Below are 25711 nucleotides of genomic sequence, written 5' to 3'. Positions count from 1 at the left end.
GTCTCAAGGGCTTTCTAGAAAAGCCAGGAGGTTCTTTTATTGAGCATCGTTATTTCCAGTGAATGTAACACTTGTCTTTGCCTTACACCACTGTCAGGTTTTGCATGCAGGCCATTAAATTCTACATCCTCATCGTTTAAAATTATTGGTACCGTGTGATTATAGTTCAGCCTATCCTTTTAGCTATAAAGTTGAAGCAAGCAGTAGAACAGATGTCGGTCCAACTTTGTCAAGGCCTGTTCACACCAAGAACGATAACTATATTAGTGTCCGCACCAGTGCACAATATCATTGTTTATTATAAGCTTTTGTTTATCGTCTGCCGCTTTAAATGCTTGAGCTCTTTAAAACAGGGTGGATTCTGATAAGCAGCGAAAACAATCGTTCTGAAAGTGATTCCAACGATACCTTTATGTGCCATCATCGTTATAGCTGTGGTGTGTATAGTTGTGGTCTGCTGTTTTTTATATTTCGAACGATTTTTAGGACTATATCTTTATCATTATAGACAGTTATCAACCTTGAAAGGGCCTTAAAGGCTGATTTACAGTTGCAAGAAAAAGTATGTGAACCCCTTACAGAATCTGTGAATATATGAACAAAATTAGAAAGATCATACAAAATGCATGTTATTTTTTATTTAGTCATGTCATGAATAAGATATTTTACATAAAAGATGTCTACATATAGTCCACCAGACAAATAATAGCAGAATTTATAAAAATGACCCTGTTTTTATGAACCCTTGATTCTTAATACGGCGAAACTTTTGAACAGGATGAATATGTCCACATTTTTCTTATTTTGTTTAAATATTAAGTTTTTTTTTCATTTAGTACTGGCCTTTAGAGGCAACAGAAGTTTACAAATTAAGTTCAATTTACCTTGATCTTTAAAGGGATACTTCACCGCTGGGAAGATGAATGCGTAATTAAATTGGGTCATTTATGTAGTAGAAATGTGAAATTATTTTAGAAGTTGGTGCCTTCTAGACTGAGAAAAGCCAGAAAATGTATTTTTGGCTCATGTGGATGAAAGACAACAACTCTCAGAATGCACTTGCTTCGCTGCCCTACGAGGCCACTCCCAAGCCATAGCCGTGTGGAGTAATTTTATGATGCTTTTTCGAGCTACAAAATATCATCCTCTATTCACGGTCATTATAATGCTTGGAAGAGCCAGGATATTATTTAATATATCTCTGAATTTATACACCTAGGATGGCTTGAGGGTGAGTAAATCATGAGGTAATTTTCATTTTTGGGTGAACTATCCCTTTAAGTCTGTAGTAAAGCAAGGGTCCAAAAAGATTACATTTTTTGCCACACCTGCCAATGTCATGTGAATTGAACAACCCCGTCTAAAACACAACTATTTTACAAATTGGTGATTTTGTAAATATTCGTATGATTTTTTGGTACAAAACGTATTATGTTTAGAACAAAAAATTAGCATGAAGGTCCACCCCTAAACCTAGCCCACATTGCAAATTATACGAATAATCATATGAATTAACCATCAATTAACTAAAATGTAAAATATTTATGAATTGCCTTGAGAGCATTTTTGTTCCTCATATTTTAATTAGTTGGTTTAACGGAAGAAATATTCCACGTATGCATCACCACAAGTTATCTTACTTAGGCATCCTATAAAGAAAATGTTTCCAGTAAGGAAAAAGCCACGACTTTCTTTCGCTCACATGACTTACAGCAGCGATTCTTGCAGTTTGACTTAAACCACGTATTACATTGCATTTCCTTAGAGTTACCAGCCAAAAACTGGCGAGTGAAAGGCCAAAGGCCAATTTTTCGTGCATTTGGCACCTGTGACTGTTCATTTTGGAGTGTACCCGTTTGAAAAACCAGATGAAGCAGGTTCTCTGTTTACAGCGCCATTATTAAAGACATGAGATCATGCACAGTTGCACATTTAATCCTTGCCAGAGATAATACAAATGCACTTGATGTACTCATTTTGTAACATCAGACCTTCAACCGCAGTTTGTGATGGATGTCTTATCGCTCTGAGAGGAAGAAAGAGAGACAGATCATGAATAAGAGAAAGTGTGTCATGGTCCAGAGGAAAGTAATAAAACTGTACAAAACATTAAAAATCGTCCCTGTGTGCTTTGGCTGATAGTGCGGGCCACATATTGCTTCATCTCTGTCATGGCTTCTGAATGTATCACAGGTATCAGTGAGAAACCTTTAAAATCGTATTTGCTGGTTCGGTATGACTGGACTGGTAGGCGGAGTGCCGGATCAACTTAATAGCTCTGTTCCACAACCTAGTGAGCTGTCTCACTGCATACTGCCTCATAAGTGACTGATTTGAAACACTACATATGCAGGAAGTCTGTAAATCATATCAATAGAAGCTCATTAGAGACTTGACTTGGACAAAATAGTCAGTTCATTTTTAACTATTTGTAATATTGAATGAATTATAAGTATAATTATAATGAGTGTTTCACTTGGAATCAACCAATATGGTAACCATATACATTTTTAAGTAAGCGTATTAGGTTCTGAAACAGACTTTTTTGCAATGAGATCGACTTGAATTGTGGCATCTTACCACAGCACTTATGCAAATTACAGTCACCCTGAACTATGAGTCAAGGGCTGTGCTCATGAAATACTCTATAATTCTGAAAAGGCGGCTAATTGCCTGTCTAACCAAGTGAAAAGGGATATCAAACTCTGGTGTACGTGTTACACCAAAGGTCATGTGTGTTAGTTGAATCTAAGGTTGCGCTAGTGTCAGCACACTCTTGGTATGTAGCAAACGGCGAAATACCTCTGCTTTGTGTCAGACATACATTGGCTTTTAGATTTAAAAATAAATATGCTCATATGTTTTATTCTCAATCAAAATACCAGATATAATTTTGTTGGCAGGGAGCGTATTCCCACGTTGCATATCCATCTCATGAGAACCCTCAGTCTTCACAGCAGGTGTTATTTGAGACAGGACAAGGGTTTAGACAAAAATCCATTTTTAATTTGGATTCTTCTAAAATAAAAAAAAAGAGCCACAATGAATGTGAATGTACTCAAAGGGATAGTTCACCCAAAAATGAAAATTCTGTCATTAATTACTCACCCTCATGTTGTTCCATGCCCGTAAGACATCTTCAGAACACAAATGAAGTAGCCTGGATGCCAGCAGAACTTAGCCCCGCCCATAACATTTGAGGTCGGGAAGTTCGGTCTGGACTTGATCCGTTGTGGAGCAATTATGCTCGAACCAGAGCTGTTCGGACCAATATAATTGTCAGGTTTCTATGGTACGCAATATAATTTCAATGAGAAAAAAAAATTTGTTGTGGTGTTTTTCTTGCTTACAATTGGACACTATAACAATAGCAATACAATTTTTCAATTAATTAATTTTTTAAAAGTTTGTTGCCTCAAGGCAACATTGTCCCACAACGGACAAATCGAAACATTTTACATTTTCATGTAGAAAAAATAAATATAATTATTGCAAACATACATTTCTTTAACCAGACACCTGAAAAAACACATTTATCCAGTTTATAATGTGTTACAAATTTCATATTAAATAAAAAGTAACATTTCAAATTCAGCTGTTGCTCCCAGGCAACATTGTACCATCGTGGAACACAAGTATTACCTAACCATCATATCAAGTTATAATATCCATATCCATCTTCATCCTCATCTTCAATCTCACCCTCACTGTGCAGATCATAATATACAGCAGTTATAGTATGTGAATTACTATTCTTATAAGTGAATTACAAAATCATGCAAAACCGCTAATATATTTAGAGATTCCTAGCTATTTTCCTTAGAAATATACTATATTTGTACCCAACCTAGTGTGTCTGGCATGGCCTTATGCGATTCCTTTATTGTACAATGTTGCCTTTTTTGTTATTTACTCTACAACATTTGATGATATATAATGTAAAGTTCTAGAAAATGCTTCTTTACTTACCAGTGAAGGTGACTCATATTTTTGTAGATGATTAACTGGACAGAAATTAGTGCAAAATGCACTTTTCATTGGAGAAAATATGGAGCCATGTGACCTGTGCTGAAACAGGACACAAAATGGACCCCCTGTTGGTCATGTGACCACTTTTTTGCACTTTCATTATTATGTTGCCTGGAGGCAACACCGTACCATAGAGGGTTATACGATGATGGACAGATGATCAACGTAATCATCCATGTCACCAAAGAGCGCTTGGGTTGAATTTGTTTTCTAAACGGAGAACTTGTTCGTATATGCATTCACCTTCACTATTTCTCTCCAAAATGATGATCGTGTTGGTAAGTACTCCGTGTATCCTTAAATTCTTTTTACAACACCGGCAAAGATCGTTTACACTCATCTTCTTCTTCTTCCAGCGTGCGTGCAGTTGAGTTCTGTCGACAACTATGCATCGCTCAACATAGGTCAATAACTCGGTTGCTCTGATTGGTTGTAGGTCTATCCAATTGAGTGCAGAGGCATTTTCTTTCCTGGTTCGGTTGAAACACGGCCCATCACAGCCCAATGGAGCAGTATCAGACTCATATTCTGACTAGAATCTGAGTATGACAACGTCAGGCTACAAATGAAGGTCTTTTTGATGAAATCTGAGAGCTTTCAATCCCTCCATTGACAGCTACGCAACTACCACTTTGATCCTTCAAAATATTCATAAAGAGATCGTAAAACGAATCAATATGAATCGAGTGGTTGTACACATTTTCTGAAGATACGATTTGTTATGAATGGGAGAAAGTGTAATGCCCAATATGGCGAATAAGCCCCGCCTTCTAAATGAAAGAGCCAATCGTTGATTAGTCATGTCACCGCGTCACTGCAGCTGCCAGCTCCGGTTGCTATAGAAACAGGCAGTGTTTTGAGACGCGTGTTTAGGATAACGCATGCACATTAGCTTTGTCCAGGCTAAAAAATGCTGTGTTTTTTGGTCATGATTGGAGCTTTTAGAGATAAAATGGATGAGACAGTTGTCAGATTGGCGAACACAGTTTTGGAGAAATTGATGTTTCCCCATTCAAAGAGATAGAAGCTGCACTTGCATGCCCAATAGGCGTTTCAAAGATGGCTGCCAAGTGAAACGACTTGTCTTAAAGGGACTTTGCGTACATGCTTTGGCGTGCAAGAACAAACCGCTTAAGTTCTTGCAGACACATAGACATTACATTGGCCACTTTGGACCGTTGCTGCAAGTCTGCTATATTGTCCGCTCTATAAACTAATACAAGGGGAGCTGCGGCTTTTCTGAACCGCAATAAATGTAACATTTCTTAACTGAATTCAACGGTTTATGATCTGCGTGGAGTATAAAGGTTCTGTCTCAAATTACTTCGAATCTTGCTAGTTAGAACTTGAAAATTGTTCACTTGTCAAAACTCAAGCTTGTCAAGCATATTTTTTTCTTGGTTAATACTTGTGGAGACATCCCTAATGTAATCTGTACATGAAATGTGCACATCAATTTTAAATGTAGAAATTGCTTTTTCTGTCTTCAACAGTCTAATTAGACTTTTCTCTTGAATCACGCCATGTGACGTCACAGGACAATTTCAAACGAATGTGAAAATTATTTGCAGCTCAAAACCTTATTTATCTGAAGCATTTATCTTTACCTTTTCATTTTTATAATTTGTTTCTATGTGTGTTGCCTCCAAACCTTATGCTTTCAGTTTAACACACAAATGTTGGTTTACTATATATAACACAACAATAAATGTCTTTATAGAAGTGTTATACTATAGTAAAAAGACATAAAATTGTCTCTTCCCTTTAAATGGACAGCATTATATTTGTGTCTGGCGACTTGAAAAAAAAAAGTGTTTTATTGGGGTCTAAAAAAGTTAAAAATTTAATGATGTATAAGCATTTCACAGATTTACTGTCATACACCATAGTTATACAAATGAATAAAAACAGATAGAAAAAGACTGGGTTTAAAAGATTCCTTATCCTGTGGCTTCCACTAGTGGGTAACATTAATATCACAGCTTGTACCCCTAATTATAAGATCATCCGTAATGGATCCAGTAAACATTTAAGTTACAGCAGTAAAACATTTATAGTACAACTACAGTACAATATAAATTGTATGAAATATAAGTGTAATATAAGGTCAGATGTATTAGTTCAATATACAGAATATGGCAGTTTTATTCTATAGCATATTATTACTATTAATAGCCGAAATTATTATTAGCCTAAAAATACAATCGAGTATGAATATATTAGTAATATAATAACTATGAATAAAACAGCAATAGTATATCATAAACTGTAACGCAATATTGTCAATAAAATAGCAAATAAAGTAGTCAGTAGTGAATAGTACAATCATTTAATGGTTTAAGTCATTTAATAATATGATATAAGTATTTAAGAGAAGAGGTGCAGTCTGTTGGAAATGCAGAGAACAGCTCTGACAGGCTCTCTTCAGTCATCCTTGGTGTTTGCGGTGTCCTGGTTGCCACTGGCTAAAATGGGGGGAAATATAAATGAGCCAATTAGATGACAAGCAATCAAAACACCTGCTCTTTGGAGAGACTCTGTAAATCTGACAGCCTGAGTTGCCTAGCCAAAGTTCTCTGGCTCACTGCATTGCACGGACTCACTTGCGATTTTTTTTTTGCGAATCGCAATAGTTCATAAAATTAACTATAATATAAGCTGAGACTTCTTTCCTCATAATGTCTGTTTTCATAGCTAACTAGCGCTATTGCTAGGTATTAATAGTCTGACTTTGGTGGCTAACTTGTCAACATTGACCAAATAAAACAAATGTTCAGACTTACATGTGAAAGGTAATTCCCAGAGGAACGGTTTGGATTGTACGACGGTTTGTAAAACCTCAAAATAGTTACGGCAAGTTGACTGGACCAATATGGCGGCGCTGTTGACATACGATCCAGCGGCCAACGAGGCGTCTATGTAATTTATATGTTTATTGAATGATTTATGAACACATCAGATAATACAGATATAAACAAACGTTTCTGGAACACTCAAACACAGTAACAATGGATGACAGCATTAAGAAAAAAGGAAAGACAATGAAAAAGAAATAGGCAAATACAGTAATACACAATTCAATGTACAGAGGTTGATCAAGTTACAATCAACAGTTCGTCATACAATTTTTTTACTGACATTCAAGTAATTGTCAATGAATAGTGGTGGAAAAGGGGCATTTTCTTCACACAAAAAACAACTATGCTTTCAGAAAACTAAACACCTCTGGTGCAGGCGATCCATTTTATGAGTAATAATGTAGGAAAGAATATAAACTTAAAGGGTCAAATCCTTTTGGGGGTGAAGGGGAAGCAGCAAAAGTGGATTTAGTGCTCAGACCAATAGGTATTTAGCCATGTCTGGAACACATTGTCACTGCTCATCTTCCCCTCTTAATTCCTGTCTCCTTTCCTATCCTCTTTAGTCTGGACAGTACAGAGATGAACTCCAGTGAGGCACCCAAAAGTGTCACATTTTGAAAGACGTGCTCAACCACACTCACATTTTCACTGTGGCACGTAGCACTTCATGTGGAGGCTTTATCTGGTGATCTTCTGAGAACTGCACACTAAACTTTACAGCCCCAATGTTGCAAAGATGATGCAAAGAGCGATGATATTGATTAGGACTGAAGGTGATGCAAAACGGCGCATTTGTGAGGACATGAACCCCTCTCAGATATTATATATCCACTGAAATCATTCAAATCCAGAAGATATTGGTGATTTAAGTGCATTACACAAACCCAGTGACACGGCCTGGCAAGATCCTGACCTCTCATAAGCATTTTCATTTAAGAGTGGCCAGATAAGTGTGTCATATGCTACTTTCTTATTTGGAAGCACACTGTTGTCATTTCCTTTTATTCTTAATAATCATGATTTGCACAGTGATTGATGGACTTTTTACTACTGTCGTTTCGTTCCCTGCTTCTATCATGACGTCTAATTGCTTAACCATCCCATAGTCAACCCCCTGGTTCTAATAAAGCTGACAGTCTGCCGGTAAATGTTCTTTTAGACACCCCCCGCTGCCCCCCTCCCTTCTGCTCGGCCTCTCCAAACCTCCTCCTGTAATTCCCATTACTGTTCGAGACCCAGTCTTCAGCATGCAACCCATTCCCCACCACCCCTCGCTCACAGAAACCTCGGTTGCGCTTCATTCACAATAATTATAATAACGTCTTGTGGTTCAGGTATGAGAAGAACATACCTCGGTCTAGACGTAGGACGTTTCTTAATGGGCATTCCTGTGCTACTGCTTGGCGTATTTGCATGGCTTAAGCAAGCGTATAGCATTACAGCCTTTAGGAACTATGTGACCGCATCGCTAATATCAGAGGTACTCAAAACAGCGTTTTTGTTCAGTGTGCATTTTATTACATCCATCAAAGACGTGCAATGAAAGCCATGAAAATGGATTTCCTGTTTTGGAGGACTCTACAAGGAGCTACAAAACCCCTGGCCCACTGAACTGTTGCTGAACAACTTTAAGGATGATCACGCAAGCGCTGCAAGCACAGTCAGTTGGTTAACATGTTAATGGGTAAATGTACTTCCATTGCTGTACCATAATATCACAGTAGTCGCATTTACAGTGCAAGCTTTGAATTCAATGCAACGCAATGCATAACATATGATTCAGTCAAATTTTCTGCTAGATTATTCTTGTCAACTGAATGTATTTTTCACCTTTTATCCAAGTGGCCAGAGCTGTACATCTGGGAAACCAAACAACAACTGTCTAAGTGGATGTCACAACTTAAGCCCTATTCGGACGGGATTAGTTTTAGGGGTAGATGGAGTAATGTAATTTTATCAGAGGACGTCTGTAATATTAATGGCCAATTCGCACGGGATAAGAAAGCTCAGTAAAATTAGCAGAAGTGGGAGGGGTAACTCGATTTGGTGTCGTACAGTAAGCGCGTGAGATTCTGTTATATTGATGCACAAACAAACCATGTATGTGCGCGCTCTCGATCAATGATCGCACAATGCATTTATGTAGACACATTTCAGTACATTCGCGTTGTTTCCACACACACACTCAGGAAGGATAGTGTTTGATTTGTCATATGGATGAGTGAGCGACGTTGTTGTTTAGTAATCGTAGGTTTATGCCGTCAAAGCGGTTGATTTAGGAGTTTTTTTGGCGTCTCGTGTGGTCCTGTTCGGTATCGCAGCTTGACTTGTCTACATTTAAATGTACATTTTACATAAAATGTCTAAAATGAAAACAATCTCCTTGTTGTTGCTCTGTACACATACAAAAAAAAATTCAGGTCTCCAATTGAAAATTTTCTAGAGACTGATCACATCTAAATTTTTCAGATGGCCAAATTGATTTTCTGTCAATTAAATTGCATAAATTCACAGAAATTCAATTTGGCAGTCACTAGAAAATTTTCAATTGGACACCTACATTTTTTTTTTACAGTGTACTATACACTGTGAATTCTGTAATGTATTTTGTTAATGGGTACTTAGGTGTGTATACATGTACTATATAATAGAATTATATGGACTCCTTATATTTGGTTATTTTGTGTCCTTTTGGAGTCTCCAATGATCCTTGAGGCTTGCAGAAAATACAGTTTTGTGAGAATCATCCTTCAATCGGATTGTTTACTTTGGATATAGCAAATTATGACAAAATGAATGTGTTTAATAAAGATACATGGCGTATGCTTAATTTCACGATAAGAGTGCGCAAACACGCATTTTAGTCTGGGACTAGCTTGAGCCATGTCTGTGAAACCGGGGACCAAGGACTAAGTCAAGATTTTTTTAACCATCTTTGAAAGAGGAGGCTTTGACTGTCATCTACTTGCTACAATTTCAAACCAAATAACACCTGTAATCTCCACCTCTGCAAGGACTCTAGCAATTAACAAGTAATGAAAAGTCAGTGTGAGATTAAATACTAAAGAGCCTCTCCACCACAAAAGACGAGGACACCTGAACCGAGTCGTGAAATGTCTCGAGGAAACACCAAGAACATTCAGTGCATTAAAGCATGCACACATGCTCAAGAGGTTTAGTGAACTCCAATGGCTTCCACAGTCTCAAGATCTCAAAAGAGTACCTTTGGAATGTGAAAGGGCAGATTCTCATCACAAATGTGCAGTTTGCGTGATGCTACCATGTCCACAGGAGACCAGGATTTCTAAAGAAGTTTCCAGCATCTTGCTAAATCAATGCCACAAAGAATGACGGCTGTTCTGGGGTCAAAGGGGTTTGTAAAAGTTGTACCTGATAAACTATGGTAAATGAGATACCATAAGTCGCTCAAATTACAAATACTGAAATTATCATAACTACCAAGTCCCTAGTGTGCACTTTCTGATTGTATCAGCAAATTGTAAATTGTGAAACCATGAGTACTGATGATAATCTGTGGTCATAAGCTGAAATGCTGTTACCTCAGTGAAACTGATCTGGATACAGAGCATCTTGCAGCTTCTACCGTTAACTTCCGGGTATGGGTACCTTGAATCACTGTATAAAATCAGGAGACAACATTTCTGTGGTGCACACCAAGTGTGACTGAGCTGTCAACGATGGGCAGCCTTTGGCATATAACTACTCTGCTACTGCTGCGTTCCTGCACTCCAGGTGATCACATCTAATCTACTTCAGTAATTACAAAATGTTGTTTCTCAGAAAATGCTGTTGAATTGCTTCATGGAACTAAACTCTTTCTTAGGCTTCTCCATGCATGATGGGATTGTTGGCGGTAAAGTCTCCATTCCACACAGTCGACCCTACATGGTCTACATTCGTGGCTCTAGAGTATTATGTGATGGTTTTTTGGTAAGAGAGGATTTTGTGATGACAGCGGCCCACTGTTATACAAAGTAGGTGACATGAATTATATTTTTGTATATATTTATTTTAATCAGAAAGGGTATACAACTTGCCATAAATTCCACAACAAATATGCGACTTTTGATATCCGAAATTGCAATTTCTTTGTATTGTAAATATATATTTTAACTATGTTTTTGTTGTCATCTTTAGTCGTCATCTTTTGGTGTATTTGGGCGTCGATGACACCAAACTTTTACCTGACGGTATAGCTGTACAACCAATTCCACATCCAAATTTCATCCCGAATACACCAGGTCATGACATCATGCTTCTAAAGGTAATGTATAACGCTGAACCATTTAATTTGAATTCCACCTTTGAAAAATTGCCTTTCATAAAAGGAATTAGTTAAATGTTTGCATAAATTTGGCTTAACCTAATTGTACTTAAGGCATTCTTTAAAATAAAGAAAAACATTGAACTAAATATAGGATTTGCACCTTCCCTTTCAGCTTAAAACCCCAGCAACTTTGAACAAAAATGTGAAGACTATCAACTTGCCAAAAACAGATAATCTCAAACATGGAATCTTAAAGGATTGCATGGTCATGGGTTGGGGTATGCAGCATTACGATCGCAATTCTCCATCAAGATTCCTCAAAGAAGCAAATGTAACACTGTTAGACTCTAAAAACTGTGAGACAACGGACACTCTATGCAGCGAGGGAAAAACAGGCCCAGCAATGGTATTTTAAGTGGCAACACTTACAAATTATTATATGTTGTATTGTTGGATATGCTAATAATCAAATTATATCATCCACAGGGAGACTCTGGGGGTCCACTTGTTTGTGGAAATGTTGCACAGGGAATCGTCTCTTATAACAAATATGAATCAAATGGATTCAACCGCACAAGATACACGGATATTTCCCACTACCTTCCATGGATTCATAGAGAAATGAATTCATCTACTCTGCAGCAACATGAAACATGGAAGGGCAACCTGGATAAACTCATTTAGTTCAAAACAAGTTGTTTGGTTCAATCACCCATGTTTGGTTTTACTATTACAACATTCAGCACATCTGTAACATTAAATGTGCAATTATAAAATAAAGTTTACTCATGTCACAAAAGTCTAATATGCATTTCATTTTCTGTGATATACATATCTCTCTCAAGCATTCATGCTGTAGTTCAGTGATTCTCAACCAGGGGGCCTCAGCAAACTGCCACAGTGGCCTCAAGATGGTAGGGATGAAATGATTACCAGTTAGATGATAACCTGGTAAAATACCTGACGGCTAGAATTCCCGTTTCTTGGTTTAATCATAATTGACACTGTTTGCATTAAGCAAAGTAAGTCTCACGCCTGCATGTTAAAAATCATGGTGGAAGGCAGCCTACCATTTTTGTTCAGACTATGACAATCAGGCTGATTTATACAAAGCTGTAAATTTCAACCAGTTGATGGAAAATAATCTGTACATTCTAAAAATATAAATTCATAAGGTATCTAGAATTAACAGAGCAGATAATTATTTAAATAAAATGGTCAATTATTTTGAAAATGTAAAACATATTGGTAGATAACACGTTATGCTGTAAATCATACAATACAGCTATTAATATTTTAATCCTCATACAATGTGCTGCTAATTTCTGAATATAAATCATGGCAAACTGATTAGGCCTTTTTGAACATTTCCAGCACATTTAAAATACTGTGAGAACACCCAATCATTTGTCACTAATCATGTGCAATGTCATACCATTGCATCTCTAAAATCAAGCGTAAAAAACAAAACTTAAGATATTTTATTGGTCAAAAACCTGGATGAATTATAGACCTGAAAAGTGGTGTAAATAACTCCATGAGCATTTTAGTTTTTCCCCAATATTTAAAATATTTTATCTGGGATAAATTAAGTTTATATAAACCCTTATTATCCAGTTTAATTGATGACTGCAAAGAGATGACAAGTCAAACGGTTGAGAACCACTGCTATAGTTGGCCAGCACTGCCACCTTGTGGTGAAAGAGTATATTGCTGCTAGAAACACCCTCAATGGGGAAAAAAAAACCTATGCTAAAAACTTGTAATGCAAAGTACGGAACAAAATCGTGTAAACAAACTTTATTGATTTCCTTTGTCAATGTCAAGACTTTAAAACAAACACCTATAGCATCACCTTGTAACAATCAGCCTTATTGGTTTATGTTACCATTGTCAACCACTTTCATCAAAATACAGCACAAACTTCAATCTAGACGATCGATTGTTCATCTCTAGCAAGTGTTGACGCTTTCCTTGCTTTCTATTGGGAGAGATGGGTTCATCTGCACAGCAGCTTTCCATGAACCCTGGGGAAAACAACAAAAACAGAATAAGAATTAACACCCAAGAATAGAGCATACAGCAAGAAGAAATTAGCCAATTAATACTAATAGAACATCTGGACATTACTAAAAATAGTACCAAATTAAAATATATATTTTTTAAACCAACTACATACCTCTCATTTTTACCATGAGAATGAATCAATTCATCTGAAAGGTTAGCTTCGTCCACTAGTTCTCAAATGCAACACGTCCAATGCATCAGTCTGGAAAATAAGAGTATATTTTACTACATAGTAGATGGGGACAACAATTGTAAGAACCATGCATTTAAAATTCCAAAAATAAACTATATTAACATTTAGATTAAACAAGAAATCCATACAAAATTAATAGTTGAAAAAGGACCAGGCATTTTATAGGGACTCCATAGTGAATCACTCAAAAGACGATGAGGCGACGCAAAGGCTACATCTCAAATTTCAAGTCTCGATTTGACATAAGTGGCAAAAAGTTGAGTCTTTAAAGTGGGTGCAGACAAAATTTAGCAATCAGAACAGAGACTTAAACATCTCTCATCTCAAAGGCCGCATGAGGTACTTTCCACCAAACATGAGCGCACTATAAAAAAAAAAAAAAGTCAAGTCATGCAGCTTTTTGGTTTCTTTTTAAGGGGGAAGATGTGGAACAGGATTGACTAGATTCTGCAGACGTAACGATCACTGGTCGAGGCAATATTCGAAGAAAACATGGACAATGAGAACTGTTGTAGGATGCGTACAGGAGAGCAAAAGTTTTTACCTCACATTACAGGCCTATCTCCACAAATGACCTAGTCAAGAGAGCAGCTTTCATCTCAGGATTCTTGAGTCGGAAGGCACAACACTTCATTCTCCAAGGACATTGTTGATTTCCGAAATTGCTAGCAGAGAACTCTTGGATCCAATGAAGCATTATACAGAGCCATTGCTTGCTATACCATGACAGCAATGTTTCACTTTCATATTGGGTTGAACAAATTAATTTTTATTTGCCTAGATGAACATTTAAGATCTCAGATGCTAAATTCCCAGCTAGCCATTCCATAACATTTATCTGGCTTTCATTGAGTCATATCGGAGGCAAAAGAAATCAGAGCAGTTTCCAACCATTTTTTAATGGGCTTCATGAAGCCAGATTAATACAAAAAAGAAAAAAGGATTCTGAGGTGTTGATATACAGAAACAGAGCACATTTCTTTCCAAGAAGGAACAAAACCTTGACATTAAGAGGATACGTTCAGTCCACAGAGCATATTTTTAAAAATAAATTTAGACTGTGCAAAGAGCAAAGTACCTTGGGTCATCAGTCCTAATGTGAGGCTCAATGACCCAGTGAAGTGGTTTACTCTTTGGATAATGAATATTTACAAATCTTTAGCAACATCAAGGAGGTTTGCTGGAGACAACTCCAATGCAACATGCCTGCCTTGCTTCACTAAAGGAATGCATCACAAAATGGAGGTGGCAAGGAGCCATAAAGAACACATCACAGCTTATCAAGCTTCTACTTGAGGATCGGATTAGAATATTTTCTGATGGCGAAGCTGCCTCTTTAAAATTCAGTTTAAATGCAAATGCCCCTAGCACTTTCAGTGAGCCGATATAAAGAATTGGTCCAAAGATATTTGAGGAAATTGGTCTTAGAAGCTATCAGGCTGTGTTGGACAGGTCAATTTTCACGCATGGTTTCAGAGACAGTTTCTTAAACACATACTAAAAAGAAAAACAAAGACAATTTCAACCCCCTGTTGTGAGCATCTATTACAAATCGCAAGGTAAAAAAATGGCAGATACAAGTAGCCTCACTAGGCTTGAAACTCTCATAGTAACTGAATGCTCATGGATTTTAGGCAGCTCCTCAATGAGAGGAACATCCTGCGGATACTTGACACGGTAAAAAAGGAGTCCGTCTTTAATAGAACATTTGAAACAGAACACAAAACGTAAAGGAAAAAAGTAAAAATAAAAAAGGTCTTCGAAGAGCGCATCTTTTTAAATACAGCCAGCGTAGGGATGGATCTTGGAATCAGGATTTTTTTTTACTCGTGTGAAGCTGAGGACAAGAAGTAGGCAAGAGTGTAAAGGCACTGGAGCATTGTGAACATCCTTTCCAAAAAGTGAACTGACACCAAGTTATGATTCTTTTCGAACAAGGTCTAATTGACTATTCTGATCAAGTGCACAAAACCGACTAATGACTTTGGATTGTGGTCAGCAATTCCATGATAAAGGCAACCAAGATGACTGATCTGAAGTTCAAAAAAATGGCAGTTGTGTCTCTGCTTAGGTCTAGACATTATTCTATGACAAAACAGTGGGCTGAGATCTATTAGTGCAGATTTTTGGTGCAGTTGAATATTAAAATTAGTAATCAATCAATCAGTACGTACCGTAGCTGTCGTAACTGTCTCTGTAGGATCCGCCAGAGCGGTCATATCCCCCCTGGCTCCTAAAACCAAAAGTAATATTTGCCATATTTAAGGGGTTCACGGTAACAAGACCAAAAAGACTGTTCTTCCTGCGCAACCTTTCCAACCGTAAGAGATCCCTCACCTGTTATCCCTGTAACCACTGCCGCCGCTGGAGTAGCCTCCGCTCCTGTTGGAGTATCCTCCTCCGCCGCCACCACCGTAGGAACGGTCACCTCCGCCATAGCTTCTCTCCCCACCACCATAGCCTCTATCGCTACTGCCATAACTGCGGTCTCCACCATAGCTCCTGTCCCCACCATAGCTTCTGTCTCCACTGTATCCTCCACCACCTGTTTAACAAAACAAAGAGCAAACAAATAAGTCAACATGACGAGGGCAAGCAAGAAATCCAAAATGCACCCATTGAGGGACAATAAGCTTTGTCATGATAATTATAAGAAGTCAAGACCGCTTCAAATGCAAATATGGACATCTGTTTGGGTCAAGACCCACCTCTACCTCTTCCACCCCTGAAGAATCCCCTGCCACCTCCAGAGCCTCCTCTGAAGCCACCAGACCGTCCACCAGATTTGCCGGCTTCATCAACACGAATCATGCGGCCATCAACAGACTGCAAGAAAACAAACACATGTTAAATGATTAATTCAGCCCAGTTATAATAAATGTTATGCCATTTAATCACCATTAAATAGACCTAAATCAATAGGCAACAAAACCATTTTAAAAATAGAAAAAATTCTCAGGTTAAGTCCTTAAAAAGGCACAAATTTCCTCACCTTTCCATTCATTGCAGCCATGGCATCCTTTGCATCCTCTGGATTTTCAAATGTAACAAAGCCGAAGCCCCTGGAACGGTCGGTCTCACGGTCCCTAATGACATCAACTAAAACAAAAAGCATATGATGAGCGGATATATCTGACTGAATGGTACCCCTGACCTCCTTAATTGGATTCACTTCATGATTAAAGATGTAATAGTTTTTCAAAAAAAATTAATAAAATAAAAATATTAAATAAACAAACCTTTGGCAATGGTTCCATATTTGGAGAACGCCTCTTCCAAGGACTGTTCTGTGGTATCGTAGCTCAGACCACCAATGAAAAGCTTTCCCTCGTCAGACATATTGAATATCCTGCAGAAAAAAAAAAAGAAGAAAACTCACCGTTACCACTCAAAATCATTTAGAAACTAAGTAAAACACTTCAAATAATCAAATAAGGAGTGAAAAGTAGTAAAATGGAGGCGAATTCATCGAGTTGCTCACGCGCATCGTGTCAAAAGTGCGCAACAAGGAAGCGCCATTTTCTACCCATCCCCTCCTCTTCCTCACAGCGTGCCGCAGCCATTTTACCACAAAGAAAATGTGTAATCTCACCAAACCCATTTGAACTCTATGGCTTCAGTTTTTCGACTATATTAAAGCCGTTTTAAAGGCGAAATGAAAAAAATAACCGCTCAATATTCAACGCACTAGCTTTGTGAAAAAGTAGGTCAGGGAAAGTAGGTCACGGTGAGCTTTTGAGCTACAACACGAACAAAGAAAGCTATGAAATTCGACTGACCCAAACCGATTTATATACTACATTCGATACATTACAAATAAAAACAGCGGTAACAACAAAAAATACTTTAAGTAAACATTTTTAAAGACTCATAACACGCCAAAAACCGTGTATATACGACTAATGATCAACATTTACAAATTATACATCGATATAATGCAACAACACAATATAACACTTAGTATTTACCACAGACAGAACGTTTGAAGAAAAAAGAAGAAGCTGTATTTCTTACCTCACAGTATTTCTCGAAGACACAGAAAGGTTGCAGAACGCGACGCCGACTGCGGCAGAATGAGACCGTGCTCAGAAAATGGCGCCAGTTTAAAGGCTTCACGTGACAGCAGATCACTGGGGGCGTGTCCAAACTGCGTCGCGTCACAGTTTTACATGTCATGAATAAGAATAGTCTTTGTCACTGTGAATGCTAATGCTCTTACACTAAAATATATTACTTGATCTCATAGAAATATTTTATATAATCTTACGTAAAGGTCTTAAATGATTCGTTACCATCTTATAAGCAAAAACGTGCCGTTTTTGTTGTTGTTGCAATATAAAAAAAATAAAAAAAACGAATAAGGTGGATGTAGCTAATGCTACATTGCAATGCTCTTTTATTCTATAGGCTACTATATACTCTACTTTATATAGTAGCCTATTTAGACTCTATTACTAAAAAATAGCATAGTATGATCACACATCCTTTTAATATTACAGACAAACCACCAAATATAACCTTAATGAATTAATCAATGCCACTTCTTTGTGATAACATGCAATTTTATTAACTGATGTGGCACTTTTTAAGCTTTATAACAAATCACACAACAATTAAGTACAAAATAACAGTAATAATAACAGCAAGAAAATGAGTGAAAAACTGCAACAAAATAACAAAGATAAGCTATATACACAGGGGTTTTGAAATCAAATCCATATCTCTAATTACAAAATAAATACAAAGGATATAAGCAGTCTAAAGTATTTTGCCTGGGTGTTCCTTACACCCTTCATTGATTTAAAGCTCAAATTTAAATTGTATGAAACTGATATGGCACAATCTGTGGTTATCATGATTTTTTTCCCAATAGGCCTAGTGGTGTCATTAGAGTTTGATTATATCAATAAGAGCTGGGAACATTTTCTAATTCAGTAGTGTTTGAATTGTTTGCAAGAATCACTACACATGATTCTTGTATTTGGCCCGGTTTCACAGTCAGTGATTAGATTAAACCAAGATGGGGCCTTAGTTCAGTTAGGGAATTGAAGTAGCTTTTATAAACGTGCATCTTGAGACAAAACAATGGCACTGACATATTTTAAGAAATATCAGTGCAAGTTGCTTTCAGTCAAAACAGCTCAAACATGGATTTTAGTCTAGGATTAGCAGAAACCGGGGGAAATGCATATTCTATATTTTAATGCTGAATGTTTTCAACACTGCAGCATGGAAGCGTTATTTGCCATGGGTGGTTAGGATTGATTCTGAAACATCTATACTTATAATCATGTTTCCTTTCGAGGATGCATGTAAATATATTGTGTAGCCTTCAAATTAACTGACTTCAACTTCTTTTGAATCTATTGAACCCAAATTTTAGGTTCATGTGTTTGCTTAAATGTCTTCAGTAAGGATTCCTAAACATGGTAAAATAAGTTAAAACTATGTATGTGTGTGTATATATATATATTTTTTAAAAGTCTGTTGATTACTTTTTTTTTTAAAAGGTTTGTGTTTATGTGCTATTGAGAAGTTAACATTGTTAAACTAATTCTGCTCTCTGCTTAAATTGAATACAATCCCATAGGGCCTCTGTAACATGGAAGCATTATTTGCCATGGGTAGTTAGGATTGATTCTGAAACATCTATACTTATAATTCATGTTTCCTTTCGAGGATGCATTATAATTGTGTAGCCTTCAAATTAACTGACTTCAACTACTTTTGAATCTATTGAACCCAAATTTTAAGTTCATGTGTTTGCTTAAATGTCTTTAGTAAGGATTCCTAAACATGGTAAAATAAGTTAAAACTATATATGTGTGTGTGTGTGTGTGTGTGTGTGTGTGTGTGTGTGTGTGTGTGTGTGTATGTATATATATATATATAAATATATATATAATTTTTAAAAAGTCTGTTGATTACATTTTTTTAAAGGTTTGTGTTTGTGCTATTGAGAAGTTAACATTGTTTAACTAATTCTGCTCTCTGCTTAAATTGAATACAATCCCATAGGGCCTCTGTAACATGGAAGCATTATTTGCCACGGGTAGTTAGGATTGATTCTGAAACATCTATACTTATAATTCATGTTTCCTTTCAAGGATGCATGTAGATATTATAATTGTGTAGCCTTCAAATTAACTGACTTCAACTACTTTTGAATCTATTGAACCCAAATTTTAGGTTCATGTGTTTGCTTAAATGTCTTCAGTAAGGATTCCTAAACATGGCAAAATAAGTTAAAACTAATATATATATATATATATATATATATATATATATATATATGTGTGTGTGTGTGTGTGTGTGTGTGTGTGTGTGTGTGTGTGTGTGTGTGTGTGTGTGTGTGTGTGTGTGTGTGTGTGTGTGTGTGTGTGTGTGTGTGTGTGTGTGTGTGTGTGTGTGTGTGTGTGTGTGTGTATATATATAATTTTTTTTTAAAGTCAGTTGATTACATTTTTTTTAAAGGTTTGTGTTTATGTGCTATTGAGAAGTTAACATTGTTAAACTAATTCTGCTCTCTGCTTAAATTGAATACAATCCCATAGGGCCTCTGTAAATGTATTTAACTTAGAATAGTGCTCAATGTATTAGCATTAAATACAAAACTTTGCCTTTGCAATCAGCAACGATTCTGCAAATAAGATACTGGTCTCGGTACTACATGTTAATGGTTCTTCAAAGAATATCAATGTGCTTTCAGTGGTAATCAGTATTACCACAACAGTGCTATCACCATATGTGCCTCTTTAGCATACTGAACAATGCGGCAGACTGAGGACCCCTGCAGGGCAGCGACGACCCCACCCAGGAACAGTTGGGTGCAGATTGGCAGGATGATTGTGAAGTGTTGCTACTCACGGTTCTTTCTGTAGGACAATGAAATAAGTCTGCATGTGCTAATGTTGGACAATCAAGTAGGCTAGCCTACAACAGAATGTGCTGGCTCAAGAATAACCGAAACGCATTCTTATTATTTGTTTTTTTATTACAAAAAATATAGTTACCCGTGGAATCGGTACACTTTGAACCGATCCATGGATCTATATCCCCCCCCCCCCGTCCCCGGATACCATTTTTACCGACCCCCCCCTGAACGCGATTGGGCTAGTTTTGTGATTGGGCTGGTTTTGTTTTACACAAGCCGGGCAACATTGCCTGACATTCTAATGAAAAGAAAACATTGCAAAGAGTGCAACAATTATAAATAAAATAGACACCCCTGTTGGTTATACCTATCAGGTTTCTCGTGGTCATGGAAAAATCGCATATCAGCATTTATGGTACAAACGCAAACTGCACAACACTAGCTCATGCAGAAAGCTAAAAATAACTTCTCTCAGAATTGTGCAGTGACCTGGATAAATATGCTCCATCTACAAGGCAAGAGAAAGCAAGCTAGAGCAAGGGTGAACCAGCTGGGTTATAAATATCGAAGCCTTGGGACCTTGAGAACTGTCCTCCGCTTCAAACACCCACACATGCGCTTCCTGCACCCTACCACAACTTTCCATTTCTCGAACGAACCCTTACCCAGCCACTCAGCACGGCCAATATGTGATATTACATGATTACATATATAAAAACAACACTAAACTACCTGAAATTATTAGAATCACACAAAACAAAACCGCGGGCATTGTATTAGCCTTCATTGTGTTATTAGCGGATATGGGCTGCCATTGTAGATATCAGAAATCCATTGTTTTAATTGCAGTTAGCAATTTGACCAGTGGAGGGCAGTATTCGCATGTATCTCAGAATATTTCTGATATTTTATGCCTCTTATCAAGCAAGCTCTTAGATCAGCCGGTTGACTGTCTGTCTTAGGCCTATATGGAATAGAAGAGACTGTATATGTCAAACACAAATAAATCAAACAATATATATGTTATATACTTATGTACACAAATAGATATTCCTATATTGAAAATATATATGGTTTGTTGGCATACACTGTGTATATATATTGCCTACTGTATAGTAGCCTAGTATACATAGGCTACTTTTTGTTTTCCTTACATGCAAATATATTAGGCAAAATTCTATACAGTCAACAAGCTGATGATCAAGCTTACTAATATATTTAGTATTATATATGTTTACAGTCTCTCTCTCTCTTCACACACACACACATATATATATGTGTGTGTGTGTGTGTGTGGGGTGTGTGTGTGTGTGTGTGTGTGTGTGTGTGTGTGTGTGTGTGTATATATATATATATATAGAGAGAGAGAGAGAGAGAGAGAGAGAGAGGGAGAGAGAGAGAGAGAGAGAGAGAGGGAGGGAGAGAGGGACTGAAACATTATACACACACACACGCACACTACATATTATAAAAAACACTAAGTATATATGCCTGTGTATGAAATATGAATTCCTTACAAAATGTTATATATTGACTATACTGGTTTTGTCTGACATTTGTGTAAGCACACATTTTGCAGCTTGTAAGGCATGAGCTCATGTTTTGTTTACAAGCTCAATGTGGGGGTGGATTGACGGTGGTTACTGCCTTTGTTGGTTGCACAGAAAGAGACCGTGCTGGCGTATGAAGGCAAGCACATATCTTCATTCACTTTGAAAACTTGGGTTACATAACATTCTGAGAATGAAATTTATGAGCATATCCGAGCATCACACTCCTGGTACTGACTTACATCCTGGAAATCATTAAATCACAAGTGATTGCTGCTATTGTGCCATTTCTGGGGAGAAGCAATTGCGACTTTTACAGCAGGTTCATTGCACAGATTTATCAGTGTTGGTGGAGGATGACTCATAGCTCTGTTAGGTGAGGCTGTATTTCAAATAGGACATTTTGATACTGTCAAGTTTATGCCCCGAAAAAGAAGGACGTAATTCTCACATTATTATTGGATCCGTATGACTCATGACAATGTGTGCTTGTACTGTATATATATTCAGACACACTTATGACTCACCACTTGTTTTCAGTCCAGACTATATGTTCTATAAAAGCCGTTAAAGTCCTCCCTTCTTGCTGTCAGCAGCATATGTTGTGTTTTGGATGCTGGTGAGTCCCCTTAACTGGCAGCTTCCTGATCAACCAGCTATGCTAGTCCATCACTAACCAACATGGCTTTTTATTAAAATTTGCGTATGTTTGAATTCTTTATGTGCTACCACGACAGTCCAACACAGTCCAGGTTTATTGTATCAATACAATATCTAGCATTGGAAAAGCTGATGGTATTACTTTAAAGAAGTGACCTCGTTTCATTCACACGATTGCTTAACTGTGATGTAACCTGTCTCTGTAATAAGCTGTTGGATGGAAGCTATTAGCAATCATATTCGCCTCAGCAAAATGTCCTTGATGGACAATGCCATGATAGGGCATATTTGCCCACGATTACTCTCTTGTGCAGGTGTAACTCAGCCGTTGTGCGTCAGCCTCGCAGCCAGGCTCTAAATATCCTGCCATCCATGGAGAGGGCAAGCTGTTCCGTGCGACAAGCTGTTTCCCTGTCCAGCTGAACATCATGTCCACCCGATTCCCCTACCATTCTACGGGAGACCCTTGCTAGCACCACTGAAGAAGAGTACACGCTGGCCTGTTGTCATAGCAACTGACCATACCTATCTACAGTGCCATTCACACCGAGGATGATAACTATAACGATAACCATAAGTATAAAGTTTTGATAATCGTTTTAGCAATTCATACACCACAGAGAAACGATATTGTGCACTTTCAGGGCGATTTTTTTCAGCTGAGAAACTATAGAAACATTGCCAGCCAATCAGAATCCTCACAACTTTAAAGCGGGAGCTTTTCATAAAAATCGTTGGTGTGGATACTAATACTATTAGTAATAGCCTTCGTTCTTGGTGTGAACGGGCCATACCCCAAAATGAGGCACTTGGAATAAGATATGTAGGACGTAAAGTAAACGACAACACGTCTTTCTTAATATATAAACTCTTAAAAGGTGAAAAAATTAAAACATAAAGAGCGTGGAAGGTTGGTTTGTTGTGAGCTGTCGCTGAGGTGAGACCTGGGAAAGAGGCAGCTGGTGTGTCTTTCTGTATCCTGGGCCGTACACAAACAACGCTCGTTGCCGTGGGCGTGAACCGACACTCGTTGATTGACGCACTTCCACTCCACCCTCCTTCCGCAGTCTCTAAAGGCTGTTACGCGAATCTCACAGGTCTCCATTCATACAAGGTGAGCGCGCGGCTGACAGAACATGCCGCTGCCTTGGCAACCAGCAGACATTGTGCGTTGTCATCCATACATGAGGAATAATGACCCTTGTGGCTTGACTGGCATTACAAACTTCCCAAATCATTATTTAAAAAAATACAGTGTGAATACTAAACAAATAGGAAACAATAGAGGGAAAGATAAACAATAGAGGGACAGATTAAACATTTCGAATCCCTTGTCAAACACAATTTGCTTTAAGCGAATTGAAGCATATGTAGGCTACATGACTGACAGACGCTGATGGAAAACCAACTTTGCCCATCAGCTAGAGCATTGCTTATTATAATTTTGTTTGTGCTCACTGCCTTCCTGCAGGTTGTAAGACTAATTAGACCTTTACGAGCCAATTATACACTAGCTGGTGCCAATGAAACATTACTGTTTTCTTGTCTGCCCTCCTCTCTCTCAGCGCTCAGAGAGTTGCTGATCATCACGTTGATGGACGCAATATTAATCAAGTATTTACCGAAAGGCTTTCAAGATGTGTGCGCCTCAGAGAATGATAATATGATGAAAGCTGCTTTGATGTCAGGAGATGGTTGATAATTTACCTGGGGGTGGTGGAGGGAAAACAACATTAAAATCCTGACAGAGAAGTATTTTAAAGAGTCATTCCTCGCCTATACTGAATCTCTAGAAACCTGCCGAGGTCATATTTCACCCCCCAAAATTAAATCAATTAATAATAAAAACAAAATAAATTGTGCTTTTTGCTGTCTTATTCTCATTACCGTAATGCAAAAAAAATGTCATTCTCAAAACTGTAATGCTAAAAATAATATTAATTACAATATAGGCTACTTAAATGGTAAAATATTTATAAATTAGTAGCCTAGTTAATCTCTTTATCATTACCATAATGCCAAAAAATATTACCATTGTGGTAATGATAATGAGATGATTTTTAAAAAATAAAATACAAATATTTCATTGTTATTACCATAATGCACATAACATATTATTAGTTAAATTGTGAACTAATAAATCATGCTATTTGTCATTATTATTACAAAGAAAATATTGCTTAAATTGAAATTGTGCTTTTTGCTGTCTTGTCATTACCGTAATGCAACAAACATATGTCATTCTCATTATTGTAATGCTAATAATAATAATAATAATTAAAACAGGCTACTTGAATATTAAAATATTTATACATTTGGTTATCTATTTATCATGATGGCAAAAAGTGTTACCATTGTGGTAATGATAGATGATTTATAAAAAATAAAATATTCCATTATTAACATAATTCACATAAAATATTCTTAGTCAAATTGTGAAGTACTCATTAATTGTGTTAGTATTTGTTAAACTTATTATCATTACTGTAATGCAAAGGAAAATATATTGCTTAAATTGAAATTGTGCTTTTGCTGACTTATTGTCATTACCGTAATGCAACAAAAATATGTCATTCTCATTACTGTAATGCTAATAATAATAATTAAAACAGGCTACTTGAATGGTAAAATATTTATAAATTAGTAGCCTATTTGTCAATCTCTTTATCATTACCGTAATGCCAAATAAATTCCATTGTGGTACTGATAATGAGATGATTTATAAAAAATAAAATAAAAATATTTCATTGTTATTACCATAATGTTTAAACCATAAAGTATTTTATAAATTATGTTAGCATTTGTTAATCTCATTATCATTACCGTAATGCAAAAAAAATCTCATTCTCAATTTCTCATTAACATAATGCACATCAAAATAATAATACATACTTACATATACTTAAATGGTAAAATATTGTAATGTCATTATCATAATACCACTAAAAAATAAAATATTATTATATAAATTAATATAAATGTACATGTTAATAAATACTGTAATACAGCAAACACAAAATACCATAAATAAACCATGAACTCATTATGGTAATGAGAATTGGAGGGGTAAATATGTGTAATTATCATGAAATATCACAATGGTCCAAAAAAATATAGGCCCTTTTTGGTTTTTTTTTTCTTTACATGGTGAAATGTCACCATGTCCTGGTTTTGTGTTTTTTGTGAGAT

The 25711-nt window shown here is 36.9% G+C and overlaps 2 protein-coding genes across 11 annotated transcripts; one reads left to right on the top strand and one right to left on the bottom strand.

The window, feature by feature from the left end:
* Positions 1-6344: 6344 nt before the first annotated feature.
* Positions 6345-17531, bottom strand: cirbpb (cold inducible RNA binding protein b). 10 transcript variants are annotated; one of them, XR_013815864.1, is made up of 8 exons: positions 17453-17530; positions 16678-16787; positions 16431-16537; positions 16147-16264; positions 15776-15983; positions 15613-15671; positions 13358-15275; positions 12964-13205 (listed from the first exon to the last, which is right to left on the bottom strand). XR_013815864.1 is itself a non-coding variant. In XM_079807953.1 (7 exons), the coding sequence occupies exons 2-7, from the start codon at positions 16775-16777 to the stop codon at positions 6454-6456; spliced, it is 627 nt and encodes a 208-aa protein (XP_079664079.1). In that variant the 5' UTR covers positions 16778-16787; positions 17453-17531; the 3' UTR covers positions 6345-6453. The 10 variants fall into 10 exon arrangements, 3 of the variants coding, with proteins under 3 accessions (XP_079664079.1, XP_079664077.1, XP_079664078.1); XR_013815866.1 differs by having other exon boundaries at positions 13358-13447; positions 17453-17519; XR_013815867.1 differs by having other exon boundaries at positions 16153-16264; positions 17453-17519.
* Positions 6951-11994, top strand: LOC307120777 (granzyme E). The gene is made up of 5 exons (XM_079807950.1): positions 6951-10643; positions 10735-10885; positions 11049-11175; positions 11351-11584; positions 11665-11994. Exons 1-5 carry the CDS (start codon positions 10589-10591, stop codon positions 11860-11862), a joined length of 765 nt encoding a protein of 254 aa, XP_079664076.1. The 5' UTR covers positions 6951-10588; the 3' UTR covers positions 11863-11994.
* Positions 17532-25711: the final 8180 nt, after the last annotated feature.

Source organism: Gobio gobio (genome assembly GCF_949357685.1).
Source record: "Gobio gobio genome assembly, chromosome: 24".
Classification (NCBI taxonomy): domain Eukaryota; kingdom Metazoa; phylum Chordata; class Actinopteri; order Cypriniformes; family Gobionidae; genus Gobio; species Gobio gobio.
The sequence above is the reverse complement of the archived record's forward strand: the minus strand, read 5'-3'. Positions and strand labels throughout refer to the sequence as shown.